This window comes from Peromyscus maniculatus, chromosome 9 (genome assembly GCF_049852395.1).
Source record: "Peromyscus maniculatus bairdii isolate BWxNUB_F1_BW_parent chromosome 9, HU_Pman_BW_mat_3.1, whole genome shotgun sequence".
Lineage (NCBI taxonomy): Eukaryota > Metazoa > Chordata > Mammalia > Rodentia > Cricetidae > Peromyscus > Peromyscus maniculatus.
The window spans coordinates 8,870,013-8,888,627 of NC_134860.1; the positions used below are offsets into that span (position 1 = coordinate 8,870,013).

Below are 18,615 nucleotides of genomic sequence, written 5' to 3' on the forward strand. Positions count from 1 at the left end.
GGCAGATGCTTTTCTTGTTTGCAACAGGGACAAGTGAAGATTTGATCTCACCTAATTTTATACTAGCAATTAAAAATGTACTCGGGTAGGAGCAAGAAATAAATCTGTAGAGACAGCTGGGTTTCCGAATTCTTTGTTGACACCGGCTTGGTCCAGGTTTTCAAAGGCGTCGTTCTCACCCCTGCCCAGGCAGCTTTAATTTCACCTATTCCTAGTTCTTGGCTTGCTTCGGAATGGAATGTCTAATGCTCCTGGCAATGGCGCTTTATTAGGGGATGGCGCTCTGTTATTAGATTGCATTTTATTATTTCCCTCAGATCCACATGCATCTGATATTGGAGGGCTTTCCCTATGGGTTGAGACAGAGAGATGCTGCCAGTGAGGTGGTTTTTATTATTTTTGTGAGTGTCTATGCAGCCAGATGAGAAACCCAAAACACACAGACTAGAGGATGGGTGCCATTGCCATGTTCTAACTGGTAGAGAGAGCCCAATAAGCCCCTTTTGCTGGCATTGTAGACTGGAGGGCAGAGCTGGCTTTCTTCTGTCTGCTCCATGAGATCAGAAGGCATTTAGCACAGCGATCCTGGCCTCTTCACACAGCGGGTCTAGTTTGCCGTCACCCCCTAGGGAAATAGATAACACGCACCTTCGGCCAGCTTTAGGTACAGTTTGATGTAGCAGTAAATATACCTCAGGCTTCCACTGGAAGTGTATTTTCCAAAGCTACAGGCATGTAAAACATTAAGTAGCCTCTAGCAGAGTCTTAGTGGATTCCTGAAGCTCTTGCTCTCAGACACAGGGAGGTAAACATGGTGTCAGCCTATGGGTCAGAAGCCCTCCAGGGCAAAAGAAGGTGCAGAATATAGCTGATGACGCCACACACTGTGGGCATACTCTAATTGTCTCAGAAGTCTAGATGAAATAAACAAATGGAACAAAAAATCACACTGAAGTAAATAATAAAACACATCATTAAAGTTAAAAAAAAGAAACTAACCACAAAACCTTATTTTCTTCCAATTCCATCACATATGAAAGGTGGGCTCAGCTTTGTTTTCTTTTCTCTCTCATCTCCAGTATTGGGGAAGAAGCTGGGTACCACAGCACTTCAGTGTGAGTGTATGTGTGTGGTGTGTATGGGTGTGTGTGAGTGTGTGTGTGTGTGTGTGTGTGTATGAGTGTGTGTGAGTATGTGTGAGTATGTGTGTGGAGTGTGTGTGTGCCATGCTATGTGCATGTGAGTGTGTGCCATGCTATGTGTGTGTGAGTGTGGTGTATGTGTGTGTGTATTATGTGTGTATGTGTGTGAGTGAATGTGTATAGTGTATGTGGTGTGTATGTGTGTGTGAGTGTAGTGTATGTGTGTATGTGTGTGAGTGAATGTGTATAGTGTATGTGGTGTGTATGTGTGTGTGAGTGTAGTGTATGTGTGTAAGTGTGTATGAGTGTGTGTGACTATGTGTGTGAGTGTACATGTGTGGTGTGTGTGTGTGCCATGCTATGTGTGTGTATGTGTGTGTGAGTGTATTATGTAAGTGTGTGTGTATGTGTGTGGTATGTGTGTGTGTGTGTGTGTGTGTGAGTGTATTATATAAGTGTGTATGTCTATGTGTGTGGTGTGTATTTGTATGTGAGTGTAGTATATGTGTGTAAGTGTGTATGCGTGGTGTGTGTGTATATATATGTATGTATGTATGTGTGGTGTGTGTGCCATGGTGTGTGTGTGAGAGAGTATGTGTGCATGTGTGAGTGTGAGTGTGAGTGTGAGTGTGTGTGTGGTATTTAGTCAGATTTTTCTTTGGTCTGCCAGCTCACAAATAATGACATGGAAACTTATTATTAATTATGAAAGCTTGGCCTTTCACTTAGGCTTGTCTCAACTAGTTCTTATAACTTAAATTGACCCATTTATACTAACCTACATTCTTCCATGTGGTGTTACCCCATCTCTGTACTGCCCATCCTGCTTTCTCTGAGTCTGGCTGGCGACTCCACCTTTCTTCTTCCCAGAGTTCTCTCTCTGCCTGGAAGTCCCACCTATACCTCCTGAGTAGCTGTTAGCCATTCAGCTTTTTATTACACTAATCACAGTAATACATCTTCACACAGTGTACAAGTATCCCACAACATTTCCCCTTTTTTTGTCTAAATAAAAAAGAAAGGTTTTAACTCTAATACAGTAAAGTTATATACAATAAGAACAATTATCAAGTAAAAATTGCATTCACAATGTCAAGTCCATTTTTATTTGGCAAATTTGGAGAAATTATTATCTATCCTATCCTGATGAGTCCAAAGTTTTATACCTAAACCATTTTCTATCAAAACTTGTATAACCATCCTAAAAATATCCTTTTAGATCTTAGAACATTTTTTTAGATAGATAAATTAAGCTTTTATGTCTCTCAACCTTAAACACTTTACATCTCTTTTGTAAGTTTTCTTCTGAATTTGATAACAAGGAAAACTGTAACTATAACTATCTAGTCTTCAACCCAATCAAAGACCTGAGAAGAATATACTATTACCTACGTAAACAGGAAGCACAGAACAAACAACTTCTAAAACGATAGAAATGACAGCGACATCTGGCTGCCTGGACAGTCACCACAAGTTTCCTCTGCAACACTGGGTCATCCATCTTTGACCTACAGGCCTGGCATATATGACATATTTTTCTGTGAAGCAGGAATTTTGAAGGACTCTCCTACCTTGTCTTGGCAAAGTTTGACAGTTGCCTTCTTTTGTGTCCTGCTTGTCCAATTAGGACAACATAATGTTAGCAGTTGAAGCAAGGACAGTTTCTTGCCTAGTGTCTAACTTTGCCACAATGAAAGCAAACTCCATATGGAGGTTCTTTGATACCCATCATCTTTTTTTTTTAAAGTAAATCAGTGCTACCAGGAGCACACATGTCTCACTGTCATGAAAAGCATTATGTTGTTAAAGCATCTTAAATGCCATATTCTATAGGTCTCTGAAGTGTTTGAAGACCATCTATTTATCTAAAATATATCTCTGTTTAACCTTGAAAACATACCTACATGACTGCAAGTTTGTTATAGATGACTAACTACCAACCTACATTTCTTAATTATCTTAAACAGTTTCTGATAATAGCCTTTAAGGACTAAAACTTTACACTACATTTTAAAATGACCTGCATAGGTATAATACCTTAAACAAGAGTAGAAACATATATACAGTATAACAAAAATAACCTTATATTTGTATCAATATACAAAATCCATACCAATGTAAAATACTTAAGACTAGTAGTTGCTTTTTTTAGTTTAAAGGTAGATTCAATAATCTACTATCTTATTATTCCTATAGTGGTGTGTCTGTACCATGGTGTGTGTGTATGTGTGTGTGTATGTGTGTGTGTGTGTGTGTGTGTGTGTGTGTGTGTGTGTGCTGTCTTTCATATGCCTCAGGAAACAGGGCTCTTGATCTGAGTTTGAGATGCAGAAAGAACCCCAATTTGGTTCTAGGCATGACTCCCTGAGCTTTTCAACTAGAAACTGAGGGACTTCTCAGAGGAGGCTGAGTGCTGGGCAGAGGCCTCCTATGGCCTTACCAAATTCCAGGTCTTGGATATCACACCGGAAGACTATTTCTTCATTTACCACAAGCTCCACTAGATTCCAGTCTTCTATCTGCTCCAGGATGACATCATGTCCATCTTTGGTCAACACAGCTGGAAAACAGGGAAGGATGTGGGTGACATGGGGGCAGACTCCAGGTTAGCCTATGTCTATGTTCTCATGGACAGCAGCAGCTTTCTCTCTTCCCTGGCTGTTCATGGTCATAACCACCAGCTGGGCACCTAGATGGTCCTTGATCTCCATGTGTCCTTATAGTCTCAGGAAAGCAAAGACAGACACCCAAGTGGCACATCTCTTGCTTGTGAATTACCCCAGACCTAGGGGATCTGTTAGGAAATGACCCATATCTTCGAAGTGGCAATTGAGTGTCCCACAGCTTTATCTCATAGAGACAGTGCTCAGGGGACCCAGGATCCAGCAACTTCTTTCCCTGATGATGGAAATATAATTTGGTTGCCTTTCAAGAGGGCAATCCATAGCATAAACCATAACCTTCAAAAACATATTTTGAGAACATCATACTTAAAAGAAACCCTGTAAAAAAAAAAAGTCAGAAATACAGGCAGATTTTTGCAACAAGATATTCTTTTTTCTATATAATACCAAAATTCAGTGAACTATCCGTAAGTCTGATAATAAAAGGCTGACTGAGTAAATAATGCTATGTGTTCATAATGAGATTTTAACTTGGAAGTTTATAGTTACAGGATGATGAGATTGGCGAAGGGTGCTTGCTGCCAAGACTTAGAACCTGAAGTAGAAGAAGAGGATCAACTCTTCAGTCATTCTCTGATGTCCACATGTGTGCCATGATGTGGTGGTGTGAATAGGGATGGCCCCCATAGACTCATGTGTTTGAATACTTGGCTAATATGGAGTGGTACTGTTGGAAGGTATGGCTTTGTTGGAGAAGGTGTGGCCTTGTTGGAGGAAGTTTATCACTGTGGAGGTGGGCTTTAAGGTCTCACATATGCTCAAGTCATACCCAGTGTGACAGTTTACTTCCTGTTGCCTGTGGATCAAAATATAGAACTCTCAATCCCTTCTTCAGCACCATGTCTGCCTGCATGTCGCCATGATTTTCACTAGGACAATAATGGACTAAATCTCTAAAACTGTAAACCAGCCCCAATTAAATATTTTCCTTTATGAGAGTTGCCGTGGTCATGATGTCTCTTCACAGCAATAGAAACCCTAATTAAAAACACATGATGTACACAGAAACACACACACAATGTGTAAATACATGTAAAAAATTAAATAGGAGCTTTGCTGGGTGGGGGTGGGGGTCTCTCAGGATATTTGAGGAATGGTAGGCAGTTCAGGTTGGTAGAGGATGGTGTATAGCAAGAGAGTTGGGTCTGTTTTACCTCTGACATCAAGGAGTTGGCAAAGGTGCCTAGGTAAAGAACCATGAGTTATCTGGGCAGTGGTATCGTACATCTTTAATCCCAGCACTTGGGAGACAGAGGCAGGTGGACCTCTGAGTTTGAGGCCAGCCTGGTCTACAGAGCTAGTTCCAGGACAGCCAGGGCGACACAGTCCATCTTAGAGTCTGTGTGCCGTTTGCCTTCAGCGTTCTGTGTGCGCTGCTGAATATTTGGGTTAGAAGGAACAAGGCATCAGATGGGGTCATTTTTTTTAAAAAGTCTTAGCATTCTAATCAGTTTTAGGGATGGGAAAAGCAGACATTTCTGTCAGTTAATTGCATTTAATTACAGAGACAATCGCTGTTTGAAAAGTTGTCTTGTCCACTTCTTCATCTTTCAATCAGTTCAAGAACATCCAGCCCCAGCTGTGAGCATTTTAATTGCATAATTTTGATTTCACTTTTGGAAAGAAACTTGAGAAAGACTCAGTGAGGGTCTCCATTAACACGATCACGCTCCTCAGGCACCCGGTTGGGGCCCTAATTGACCTGCCTCAGCTAATGCCTCGCTCCAAAGAACGCCTGCATCATTTCTTTGGCATATTTATGCTATTGTATCCTGTTCAAGTGTCTTGATCTTAAACATCTCTGAAGAGGGCACTCAGCTTGGACCAGTGACTTGTTTAAATGGAAGTGGTCCAGCTGGGTTGGAAGGGTAGTTCATCGTGTAGGGAGACATGACGTCAGTCCGTGGTAGGGATTTCTGGCCTCACCTTCCCCCGCCCATAGCACCCCTCTACCCAGTAGGAAATAGCTATACATGGGAAAGTACACCGTGGCCTCTGGGACCTTAGGCTTTGCACGGTCTGTAGACCCTCCTGGGGAGTGGGCTAGAATCTGGCGGGGACAACTCAGGAGCCTAGCTGTCTGTCACTCTGCTACAAACTCCTAAGGCCAGCTTTCTAAGGCCTAAGGGGCTCTGAGAGACTGAGACTATAAGGACTAGACAGGCAGTCCCGCAAGAGACCTCAGGAGGTAAGCACCTCCCAGCTGTCCCTGACATCCCCTGAAAGGCCCATCAGATTGAGCTCAGATCACACTTGGGTTTGGAGTATCGTATAGAGATGAAATTGCTCTTACAAGACAAGGTGTGGCTGAGAAAATGGATTTGATCTACAAAAAAGACAAGAAAGGGTCCTCTCTCCTTCTATGGGCTGCCAAGTACAGGCACCTGAGCTCTGGAAGGGCAGGCCTCTTGACCTTCTTCTGGGAACCTGGGGTCAACACTGGCTCCCCAAAGTAGCAAACACAAAATGATGCTGAGTACCACCAACTTGCCTTGTGGCTATTGGTTACCTGCCCGGTTTGTACTCCAGCGACAACACCTGCACAGTCTGTCACACTGTCAGCCTCAGGACATCGTCCCCTTCCTATCAGAGAGGAGTGACATGTAACAGCGAGGCTGACTGTGACGTGGCTGGTGCGGCCTTAAGGGATGAGAGAAGAAGACACGTTGGAATCCCTGCAGCTCACCCAAATGCCACCACTCGGCACGGAGCGGGCCACGGTTTCCTGAGTTGCTACTGAGTTGTCTATTCAAAGAAAGGTCAGATAAATGTGTTCCCTGAAACAAAGTCTGTGCACAGGCAGTGGCTGAACTCCAGCATACATCAGCCAGGAGCGGTAAGCCACCCGCCGAACACCCACCTCTTTGAAGTGGCACCTCATTCCTCACAGGAGATCTGGATAGAGCAAAGGGACAGGGGAAAGGCTCTGTCCTCACTGAGCGGGCAGAGCTGGGTAGCATCTGCGGATGGTGTAAATGCTTCTGAGTAGGAAGTCGAGGTTCACCGGCAGATCGCTTTCCTTCCTTAACTCCGAGCAGACAAGATGCCAGCGGCCATTAATGAGTTCAGCTAATGCATCACTGGGGAGGCAGGGTAGCGTTTGGGTGCCTCGACTAAATAAAGATTGATTCTGTTTTTAATGGTCGGTTTCAGTGCCTTCCAATCCCTTTGAGGGGCTCGTTTGGCAGGCTCAGCTACAGTAGGCAAGGAGCAACCGTGGCCAGGGCAATTACTTAGCGCTCTTTTAAGCAACTGGTTTAGTGAAGACATTTTTTGCTGCGCCATTATAATTCATGGATAATAAAGAACAAAAGTGTTCAGATTGCTTAGGGCATGGTACGTTCAGAAAAGATCAGGCATCCTTCCAAAGACAGCGGCACTCCGGGAAACGATAAAGGGCTATGTTTTTTTAAAAGTCCTATGCAGAATTCAGATGCAGATTTTACAGAGGAAGGGCAGCAAGTAGACCTGCTTGCCTCAGTGTTGACACCGGGTCTCAAGTGGGGTGTGGGGGGAGGGAGCGAATGTTCCCTGCTTTGTTGCTATTAACACCTCGGCCCTTGTCACTGGGTCCTCTGTAAATGTTGGCAGCTGTTATTAGATGTGTTATCAAGCATGGGTGTACACAAATGACTCTACAAATCAGCCACCTGCAGATACCTTACAAACCTCGCCGGCCACCAAAATGCTCCCCGTGATCTTCTCAGACTACCCTTCCCTTCCCAAGAGGGTGCAGCAGCCTGCGCCTGTGGCCTCAGCTCAGTGCCCGGCTCCACCGATTCCTTTCCCTCGGCACTGCCTGCTTCTCTGAAGTCAGAGAACCACATGCTCAGTAATTCACCTACCTCTGCATCCCTCACCAACCCGTGTCTGCTTTCTCTACTCTCCTCCATTTCCCTCTCTTTCCTTCCTCTATCCTTTCTTTTCCCACCCCTCTTTCTTACTTTATTGGGGGTGGGGCTGGCAGGGTCTTGGTGCATAGTCCAGGCTGGCCTTGAACTCATGACCTTCCTGCCTCACCTCCTGAATGCTGGATTACAGGTGTGTTCTCCCCTGACTGGTTCTCCATCTTCCTCTTTTGTTCTCCCCTCTTCAGAGTCTCATGTAGCCCAGGCTAGCTTGAACTCCTAATCCTCCCTCTGCTTTCCCAGTGCCATGCATACATATGTGCACTGGTCCTATGTTTCTTTCCAAGTACTACGATTACAGATGTGCACTGGTTCTATGTTTCTTTCCCAGTGCCATGCATACAGATGTGCACTGGTCCTATGTTTCTTTCTTTTTTTAAGTACATTTTTGCTGAAAAAAAAAAAAAAGTACATCTAAAATATTATCAGCTTATCAATATAAAGCTGACTCTTGATTCTGTAAAAACCTTAGAAATTATAGAAAAGGACAACAAAATTTTCAAAACCACCCTGACTCTACCCTGTGTGCCTCTTGCGTTATCTGCCTCTTTGAGCGAAGGGAGATCATGGTGTGCAGGGGCTCAGGGGCAGGCTCGCTCCCTGGTGCTGCGCTTACCCAGCCCAGCCTTCCACCACCCCATGTCACATGACGGATGTGCTGCGATTTACCCAGCCATTGCAGTTTCTGGTTGTTTCTATTTTTTTCCTTCACCAAGAAGGTTGCAGAAGACATTGGCAGTTTGCCACCTGGGTCTGGGTGGTCTTTTCCAGTTAAGAAGGCACCTGGAAATGAAGCCGTTGGCTTCTGTTGTGTGGGCTACATTTTATAGACTCTTCCAAGTTGCCTTCCAAGGTCACGGTCCCATTTGTGAACAATTGGGAACCTAGGAGAATTTTCATTTCCTAATCCACAGCTGACAACCATGACAGCATCTCTCTCTCTGGAGATAATTTGAGCGCAACCGTTTAGGATCCATTTCCTCTGGAATCCCACCTCACATGCCTTCTGGTTCATCATCTCCCACTTGTGCACTACCCATCCCTGGCCCCTAGCACTTTGTCCCTAGGCAACGCCTCTGCCAGCCGCCTGGTTCCGTCTCTCCCTCCAGCACGGGGTTCTATCTTTCTGATGAGTAGTCATGTCCTTAAAACATTCCCTCCTGGAATATTTAGAAAGTTGCATTATCAGGAGACCCCACTTTGAAGGTCATGGAAGCAGTGAAGCACAGCGGGGCAGAGCATACTCTTCAGCAGGGTCAGCTGAGCAGGGACCTCCAGGAATGCAGCTTTTGTGACTCATCAGCCCTGGCAGAGTGGGCTTCCCTGTGAGTCGCTCATGCTCCTGTAAGCAGGCAATCCCAATAAGCTCACTGGCTGACTGCGTTAGACTTGGGTGGAATTGTTTCTTCGGTCTTTGTTAGTGCCCCATCTGGGGTGAATATTTGTTCACCCCTCTCCAGGAAAAGTCATGGAACACTTTCCGTACACCAAGTACAGGAACTGGGACCCCACGGGACAGACAAGAATCTCTGAAGATTACATCCGAATGTGTGTGAGGTGAGGATGTGAGATCAGTGCTGTGGCAGATATCTAGAAACACGAAGAACAGAGGAGGAGGAAAGGACTAGAGATGGAGGGGGTTAGAGCTGCTGAGATGGCTCAGTGGGTGAAGAAGGCATTTGCTATCAAGTCCCCCCCAACCTTAGTGTGATACCCAGTACCCACATGGTGGAAAGAGAGAACAGACTCCTGCCACTTACACACACACACACACACACACACACACACACACACACACACACACACAACTTCAGGATGTCTTATCCATGAGGGTGACTTTCGGGCTGATGACTTAAAGGCTGAGGGTGGAAAGGGAGGATCATGTAGAAAAAGGCATCACAGGTACAATGCCTGCTGAGCATCGGGTGTCAGCTCCCGGGATCCCTGGAGAGGTCCTTGGTCAGTGAGGATGTGGCTATGGCTGGAGAGGATGTGTAAGGAGGTCAAAGAGGTCAGGAGAAGCCGGAAAGCCTTGGAAGGTCTTTGGCATCTATGAGCTGGGAGTCACCAGAGTCATCCAGGAATGAAGCCATGTTCTGACCCAGCTCTGGTTCTGAGAACAGACTATAAGGAGACTCCTGTGGTCACAGAGAGCTCTGGCTGGAAGCCATGACACAATTCAGCAGAGGGTGATGGGGACTGGACATAGGTGGGGGAGGGAGGAGGGAGGTTGACGGGGCAAAGGGTTGACTTACCGACATATGCTGAGGACAAGGACCATGGGATGGATTGACAGGCCTGACAGAAGGTACAGTGGAGGGAGGTCTGAGACATGAGTGACAGCAGAACTGGAGCAGTCAGGACCTGGGACAGGGATGCTGATGTCATCAGTATCTAGATCTGGTCTACAGTTAGAAGGGCTCCTGCCTTCTTCCTTCTAAATCCTACAACATGATTTCTACCCACTGGTTTGGTGTTTCTTAATAATCCAACGTCCTCCACTTCTCTTCTCCAGTTTCCTCCTTTCAGAATCAAACATTAAAGTACAAATTAATGGTGGGTTTTGTTTGTTTGTTTCCGAGACAGCATTTCTCTGTGTAGCCTTGACTATCCTGGAACTCGCTCTGTAGACTGGCCTCAAACTCAGAATCACCTGCCTCTGCCTCCCAAGTGTTGGGATTAAAGGTGTGCACCACCACGCCTAGCTAACTCATGGTTCTTCACCTAGGCACCTTTGCCAACTGCTTGATGTCAAGGGCAAAACAGACCAACTCTCTTGCTATACACCATCCTCTACCAGCCCACACTGCTTTCCAGTCCTCAGATGCTCTGAGAGACACCCCGCCCCCTTTCCTAACGATTGTCTCCAGAGTAAGTCCTTGTCACATGTGCGTTTCCATGCTTTTCTCATCAGACTCACACCAATGGGGGGCGGGGTTCACATTCTCCTTTACCAGCAAGGAAGGTGAGGCTCATAAAGGAAAAACAACTTGATCTTAACTTTGTCTGTAAGTCTATGAGGAGTAGAGACCGAGTCAAAACTAGGTAAGCTCAACTTCAGGGCCCTTGTGCTTTGCCTCTGCTGATGCTGTCTCCCTGGCAGTAGAGAAGGCCTATGAGCAGATTCTAACATATTAAATATCTAAACTTGGAAGATTCACGGGTGTTGTGGAATATTTCACTATGTAAAGATATGTTGCAATTGTTTATACTGCCGAATATTACTTTAATTGTGTAAAGGTATGTGTCATTTGTTTATGATGCGTTTGTTTAATGATGTAAGGATGTGTGTTTAACTAGGTAAAGATGTGATACATTTGTTTCACCTGGTCTACCTAAGGCACCTGATTGATCTAATAAAAAGCTGAATGGCCAATAGTTAGGCAGGAAAAGGATAGGTGGGGCTGGTGGGCAGAAAGAATCAATAGGAGGAGAAATCTAGGCTTGGGAGAGAAGAGAGAAGGAGATGATGATGATGAGGAGGAGGAGGAGAAGGAGGAAGAGGAGGAGGAGGGAAGAACAAGGGAAACACCCAGGGCCAGAAGCCAGACAGTTACCACCAGCCAGACACAAGAAGCAGTGGAAGTAAGCTATACAGAAGGAAAGAAAAGCAAAAAGCTGAGGCAAACGGTACGTAAACAGAAACAGGGTAATTCAAGTTAAAAGAGCTAGCCAGAGATGAGTCTAAGCTAGGCTGAGCATTCACAACTAAGAAGTCTCCATGTCATGATTTGGGAGCTGGGTGGTGGCCGAAAAGAGAGAGAAAGCCTGGTGCACACAGGGCTGTAGAGAGGATTAGAGTGTCAGGTCTAGCGTGGGAGGTGGAGTTACTGCTTTCTACGTTATTGTTCAGGATACCGAAAAACTCTGGCAATAGACAGTGATGGGTCTATGATATTGCAATCTGTAATGAATGTCACCACATGCTGCTGCTATGGACCGAATTGTGCTTTTTCCTATTTTGTATGTTGAAAGTCCTAACTCCCTCTGACCATGCCTGGAGACGGGGCCTTTAGGACATAACTAAGGTGAAATGAAGTCATTGTGGGGTGGGGTGCTGGTTTGACAGGATTAGAGAGTTTCTTTTTCTTTGTACATTGACCTAGGTAGCTAAAAGCGAATGAAGTTTAATGTGTCCACAACAGAATGTGCTCATCCAAACTGTGGCCCTCGGTTGGTGCTTCCCAGTTTGGTAGACAGCATTGCCATCCATCAGCTCTGCTGCTAGGCAGACATGGCTAAATGCCGGTGGCACCCTCCCTGCCCTTGCCTACCCGGTCTACTGTCCTAGGGAGGTCACTGCTGTTACTTGGCATAACTTCCCTTTATGGCCGTCTTGACCCAGGATGCTCTCCTTACAACCTCGGACCACCATCAAAGCCCTCTACTGTCTCTCTCTTCCGCTCTTGACCCTCCAGCTTGACCAGAGCAGCTGAGGTTTCATTTCCCTGCCTGGAGCTCTCAGGCTGCTCCTACTGGCCTAACCTCCATCAGTTCAACGTCTCAACACTTATTCCTATCATCAGTTTCTGAAAGTGTCAGGTCTTCTGCCTGGAATGCCCTGGCCTCTCTTTCCCTGGCCAATCTCTATTCATTCATCAAAACGCAAATGTATCCTCAATCCCCTCCAATTTACCGGCACTCTAACAGGCACTTAGGAAATGCTTTTGCTAAAAAGAACCAATTCATCTTTCGGTTGTACAAGGTAATTCGGAGTGGGACGAAAGTCTGCCATTTCTGCCTTCACTTTGTGTCTGTCTCGTTTATTCTGGGTCACTCAATTGCTTAACGTGGCTATTGCTCAAGGAGTCTTCCTGAACACTGGTGATGTTCAATCAATCAGGATGGCTGGAGTATATGAGCATCTCACCTCCTGCACCAATTCCACTTCAATTTTTTTTTTTTCTTGGTTTTTCGAGACAGGGTTTCCTTTTCCTGGAACTCACTCTGTAAACCAGGCTGGCCTCGAACTCACAGAGATCCACCTGCGTCTGCCTCCTGAGTGCTGGGATTAAGGGCGTGCACCACCACCATCCGGCTGTTTGTTTGTTTTTTTTGAGACAGGGTTTCTCTGTGTAGCCCTGACTGTCCTGGAACTTGCTTTGTAGACCAGGCTGGCTTGAGACTCAGAGATTCACCTGCCTCTGCCTCCTAAGTGCTGGGATTAAAAGCGTGTGCCATCACCGGGCCCTTTCTCCACTTAATCCTAAAATTTAGGCAGCACCCCAGGGATGGGTTTTGGCTCATTGTGCCCTTTGTCTCTTCCTCCTTCCAGTGTGCAACATTAATTACATTTCTCTGCTTCTCTAGGCTTATCTATTTAAGTATCATATTGGGATGGTGTGATGGTTATTCTTGGTTGTCAACTTGACTATATCTGGAGTGAAATGGAGGGCACATTTGTGATCCAGATCTTGAGGCAGGAAGGGAACATGCCTTTGATCCGGATCTTGAGGTGGGATGACACACCTTTAATCTGGGCCACACCTTCTGCTGGAAGCCTATATAAGGACACTAGAAGAAGGAAGGGGTTGTTTATTCTTCGCCTGCTTGTCCTTGTCAGCACATCCATTGAGCCTACTTCGGGATTCCAGCTGAGACACCCAGCCTCGGGGAACTGAGCAGCTACTGGATTCTTGAACTTTCCATCCACAACTAGCTATTGTTGGGCTGCAGCCTGTAAGTCATTCCAACAAATACATATTTTATAAGTTCTGTGACTCTAGAGAACAACAAATATATATAATCTATTAGTTCTGTGACTAATACAGGTGGTGGCTGAGTTTGGCCTCTTGGGACTTTTGCCCTAAAATTCTGGTCGCTTTGCCGTCGGCAGGTTCCCATGCAGCCTCTAGTCTGTTAGGGTTTAGGCATGACTCTCAACAATCAATGCTCTCCTGCACACATCCTGTTCAACGGTGAGCCCATCTGCCTGAGTCCAGGCACACAGATGTTTAACACAGGCCTTGCCGCATAAATGAACAAGCAGGGGATAGAATCTCAGCTCTGTCGCTTTGCAGCCATTTGACTTGCAAAGGACACTTAGTATTTCTGACCTAATTTTCCCAAATTGTAATGTGGGATTAGGTGGTGTGTGTGTGTGTGTGTGTGTGTGTGTGTGTGTATTTTGCCTGGTAACACTCAGGGTGCCCATAGAGTAGTGGGAATCAGAGGGAGGTGCTAAGTCATCCTAGGAAGGCTTCCTAGGGAAGGCAGCACTTCCCTGGGGTCTGAGGAGGGAAGGCCTAGGTAGAGGACTCAGCCTGAGTCCGGGAGGCTGAGTCTCAAAAAGGGGCACTCAGCGGGGTGTCCCACCTTGCAGACCCTCCAGTCGGTAGGTACGGTGCTCCACGGACAGGCCCACTGCGCTGTAGGGCCCGTAGCGCAAGGTCACTAAGGCGTTCTTGGGCATGGTGCTTCTTCCTGGCTGCTGGAGGCTGTCAAGGACTCGGAACAACACCTGCTGCTAGGCAACTGCCCTTCCGGCCCTCAGAGGGGTGGGCGTGGCCATGCGCTGGGCGGGGCTAAGGCTTCCTTGTCCCAGGTCCCCAGGCCTAGGACAGTTGCTATACAGCCTCATAAACTAACTCAGTTTCCACCTGCTGTGGTAAGTGCTGTGTGGTACGCGCTGTGCTAAGTGCTTGCGGTGAATGGGTGAATGACTAACGCTGACTAGCTATGGAAAGCACGTGTCTGGCTGTGTTTTCCAAAGTTTCCTCCTTTTCCCAGTAACCATTGCTCCAGGTGAGTTGCCGGCCTGCGGTTTTGTATTTACTCAGCTGAGGCTCGGGAGCCTTGCCAGGTGGCGCAGGAAAGTAGAGTGGATGGGAAACTGCGTTTTCTCTACTCTCTGTTCTGTGTTTGATTGATTATACATACATACAAATAGACATATCTTTGTTTTGTTGAAACCTCCCAAACGCTGGGATTACAGGCATGTGCCACCACATGTGCTGATAAGTTTTCAATTAGTCCATTTCCGCTCTGTTTGGAAGTAGTTTCCATTCCTTGCTAGTTAACCTGTTCGGCTGAGACAAACCTAGATTCACCAAACTCTCATCCTGGGGTTGGGATAAGGACTCAAAAGGGTCTCTGTCTGTCTGTCTGTCTGTCTGTCTGTCTGTCTGTCTCTGTCTCCCTCTCTTCCTCCCTCCCTCTTGCCCTCTTCCTCTCCCTCCTCCTCCTCCTCCTACACACACACACACACACACACACACACACACACACACACACACACACACACACACACCCCAGACACAGACAACCCAGGGAGAACCTGGAGGTCCCATGGACGAGAGACCCCACTACAGGGAGGAAGCTGGATTCCTGGACGTAGCCTCAGCGGCCTGCTTTATTCTGGGAGAGGAAGAAGGAAGCATTTCTTCTACAGTCCTGAGATTCAGGGGTGGGTTGTTTTTTTTTCTTTTTTCTTTTTTTTTCACAGCAGTTAGCCAGTCCTAACAATCACCTTCTTGTGAGTGCAACACACATTTATAAAAACCAACATGGTTGATATTTTTACACTCATTATGAAAAGTGCTAGGATTAAAAACTCCCATTAATTCTTCTCCCAACATATGCTGCTGTTGTGCATTAATATGCATTCTCTCCACGTGCACAGTCTGCTCTTCTGTGACACATACTGGTTGATCCATATTGCCAGTAGAATTATGACTTTTGGAGGGCACAAAGAATTTCCCCTAGTACTCTGCTTCACATTGTCAATGCAAGACATGACTTTCACCTTAATAGGAAGAGTTGATTCTGAGCCAAATACCAGTAACCATGGCCCAGAGACATGAATTCAGATTGCCCCAAATATAACATGTTTTGACATAGAAGTCATCTTATGAACTTTTTTATAGTCATAAAACAAAAAAAGTCATAATTCAAAGCATTTACCAAATGCATTGGTGGGCACAGTGGGTATACAAGTCGAAGCAAGGCAGAGGTAACTCAGCAACAGGCTGCAGACATTGTCTGATGATGTTTTAGCTGGGGGGTTGTGGAAGCTAATGGTCTGATAATATACTCCAAAGGTTTTACATAATAGCTGAAAAGATGTTAGGTCTGACAGGGAAGTTAGCAATGGATGAATATTAACAATAACTCAAGATAATTTGGGCTCTGGATCTGAACATTACAATCACGAAATTCAAACCAACCAATCAGCCATGCAGACTCTTTCATATGGGTGTGGCCTTTTCTGGGAACTTCAGTTCACAGCACCACTGAATAGCAGAAAGGGAGTCACGACACAGAGGAGCACAGCCAACTACAGGGAGAGACAGGCAGTGCCCTCCATGAATGACATCAGTGCTCTTCATCCTAATCAGTATGGCCTCATGCCTTTCAGAAGGACCTAATTGTGCTAGCTAGTTTTATGTCAACTTGACACAAGCTGTAGTTATCTGAGACGGGGAACCTCAATTGAGAAAATCTGGTTGTAAGCAGACAAGCCTGTAGGGCATTTCCTTAATTAGTGATTGATGGAGAAGGGCCCAGCCCATTGTGGGTGATGTCATCCCTGGGCTGGTGGTCCTGAGTTCTAAAAGAAAGCAGGTTGAGCAAGCCACGAGGAGCAAGCCAGTAAGCAGCACCCCTCCATAGCCTCTGCATCAGCTCCTACCTCCAGGTTCCTGCCCTGCTTGAGTTCCTGTCCTGACTTCCTTCAATGATGAACAACAATGTGGAAGTGTAAGCCAAATAAACCCTTTCCTCTGCAAGTTGTCTTTGGTCATGGTGTTTCATCACAGCAGTAGTAACCCTAATTAAGACACTAATGTTTGGTTTTCTCTGAACTTGGTGCACTTTTAGAAGACAAAATCTACTCCTCACTGAAGTACTACTGATTGGATGATTAACTTTGTTAAAAGCGTTTGTAAGTACTTTTTTTCTTGGTTTTACTACTAATCTGTTTCATATTTCACCTCCTTGTCACTGTGCTGTGGCATGCGTGTGGAGGTCAGAGGACAATTTGTGGGACTTGTCTCTCTCTCTGTTGGTTACAGGGCTTGAACTGAGGTCATCAGCCTTGGTGCCCAGAGCCTGGATTCACTACGTCTGCTTATCAGCCCACTATAGTGAATTTCTTGTTCTTGTTTTTGGTTTTGTTTTTTTTTTGAGACGAGGTTTCTCTATATAACCCTGGCTGTCCTGGAACTTGCTATGTAGATTAGGCTGGACTCAAACTCACCTCTACCTTGTGAGTGCTGGCATTAGAAGTGTGTGTTATTATGCCTGGCACTACCTTGGATCTAGATACAGAGTCTCTCACTGAACCTAGAGTTTATTGATTTGGCTAAACTGGTGTCTTAGTTAGGGGTTTCTATTACTGTGAAGAGACACCATGACCACAGCAACTCTTATAAAGGAAAACATTTAACTGGAGCTCGCTTACAGTTCAGAGTTTAGCCCATTATCATCATAAGGGGGAGCATGGTGGCATGCAGGCAGACGTGATGCTGGAGAAGGAGCTGAGAGTTATACATCTGAATCTGCAGACATCAGGAAGAGAGAGTGACACTGGACCTGGCTTGAGCATTTGAAACCCCAAAGCCCACCCCCAGTGACACATTTCCCCCAACAAGGCCACACCTCCTGATGCTACTCCTTAAGCATTTACATATATGAGCCTATGGGGGCCAATCTTATTCAAACCACCACAAGTGGCTTGTTGGGCAAGCTTCTAGAAACCTTTTGTCTCTGCACCCCACCCCACCCCACCCCCAAGTGCCCAGGGTTGAGGTTATAGATGTGAGCGTCCACATTTAGCTTTTACATGGGCACTGGAGATATGAACTCAGTTTCTCATGCTTTCATAGCAAGTACTTTGCCCACTGAACCATGTTCCCAGCCTCTAAACCATGTCTTTTCAATGCTGAGTTTATTTCTGGAGTATAACATTTTACTTTTATATATTGATCTTATGTAAACTACCTTGATCTTCTTTGTTCTTTTTGATAATGTATTTGTAGGTCCTTTGGGGTTATCTGTGTAAACAGTCATACAGCTTCCAAACAGTTACAGCTGTATTTCCTTCATTGAACCTTTCTTTTTTTCTTCTTATCATATATCACTGGCTAGAAACTCTACCACAAAGTTGAATAGAATGGTTATTATATATATTTTCTCTTTATCCTGAACTTGAGATGTTGTCCTCTAATCTTAATTTTTCCTCCTTGATTCCGCAGCTATAGCCTCACATGGAACAGTTCTAATTCCAGGGAAGACTGGCCTTTCATATGTAAATGACCATAACTCTTATTTGGATAACAACTTGATTTGTCCTCTTACCTTGGTGTTAGTCTACATTCCGGTTCGTGGAAACGAATGGAAATTCACACTCCTGAAGATAATAAGGCTATACTACTTAAAAAAAATTTTTAAACAAAGTTATATTTTCCACAGGTTCAAAACATTATTAGTAATAGGGGTAGAAATAAGAGGCCAAATATGTGAGAAAACAGGACTCCATAGATTTTTTGTTTGCATGACCAAATCTCATTCTTTATTTTATATCAGAAAAATAAATGGGATCCATGGGGTTGGGGATTTAGCTCAGTGGTAGAGTGCTTGCCTAGCAAGTGCAAGGCCCTGGGTTCTATCCTTAGCTCCGGCAAAAAAAAGAAAAAAGAAAAAAAAAGAAAAATAAGAAATGGGATCTAACCACTCTCAGCTTTTTGGAGGTGGAGGTAAGAGGATCAGATCAAGTTCATCCTCAACCTAGGTAATAGGTTCAAGGCTGGCCTGGGCTACATGAGGCCCTGTCATCACAAAAACAAACAAAAAAGAAAAAAAGAGAAAAGGAAGAATAAAGGGGATTGTGACTCCAATGGAGTTATTTTGTAACACTGTTCATTTACTTTTCATTGGAAAAAT

The 18,615-nt window shown here is 45.2% G+C and overlaps 1 protein-coding gene and 1 long non-coding RNA gene across 2 annotated transcripts; one reads left to right on the top strand and one right to left on the bottom strand.

The window, feature by feature from the left end:
- Positions 1-373: 373 nt before the first annotated feature.
- C9H10orf53 (chromosome 9 C10orf53 homolog) lies at positions 374-14,209 on the bottom strand. Its single transcript, XM_006976725.3, has 3 exons — positions 14,050-14,209; positions 3,583-3,702; positions 374-625 (listed from the first exon to the last, which is right to left on the bottom strand). Exons 1-3 carry the CDS (start codon positions 14,144-14,146, stop codon positions 561-563), a joined length of 282 nt encoding a protein of 93 aa, XP_006976787.1. The 5' UTR covers positions 14,147-14,209; the 3' UTR covers positions 374-560.
- LOC121832177 (uncharacterized) lies at positions 14,160-18,288 on the top strand. The gene is made up of 4 exons (XR_006075706.2): positions 14,160-14,341; positions 16,552-16,615; positions 16,746-16,817; positions 17,928-18,288. It is a non-coding gene; the product is annotated as an uncharacterized LOC121832177 (long non-coding RNA).
- The last annotated feature ends 327 nt before the right edge of the window (positions 18,289-18,615 follow it).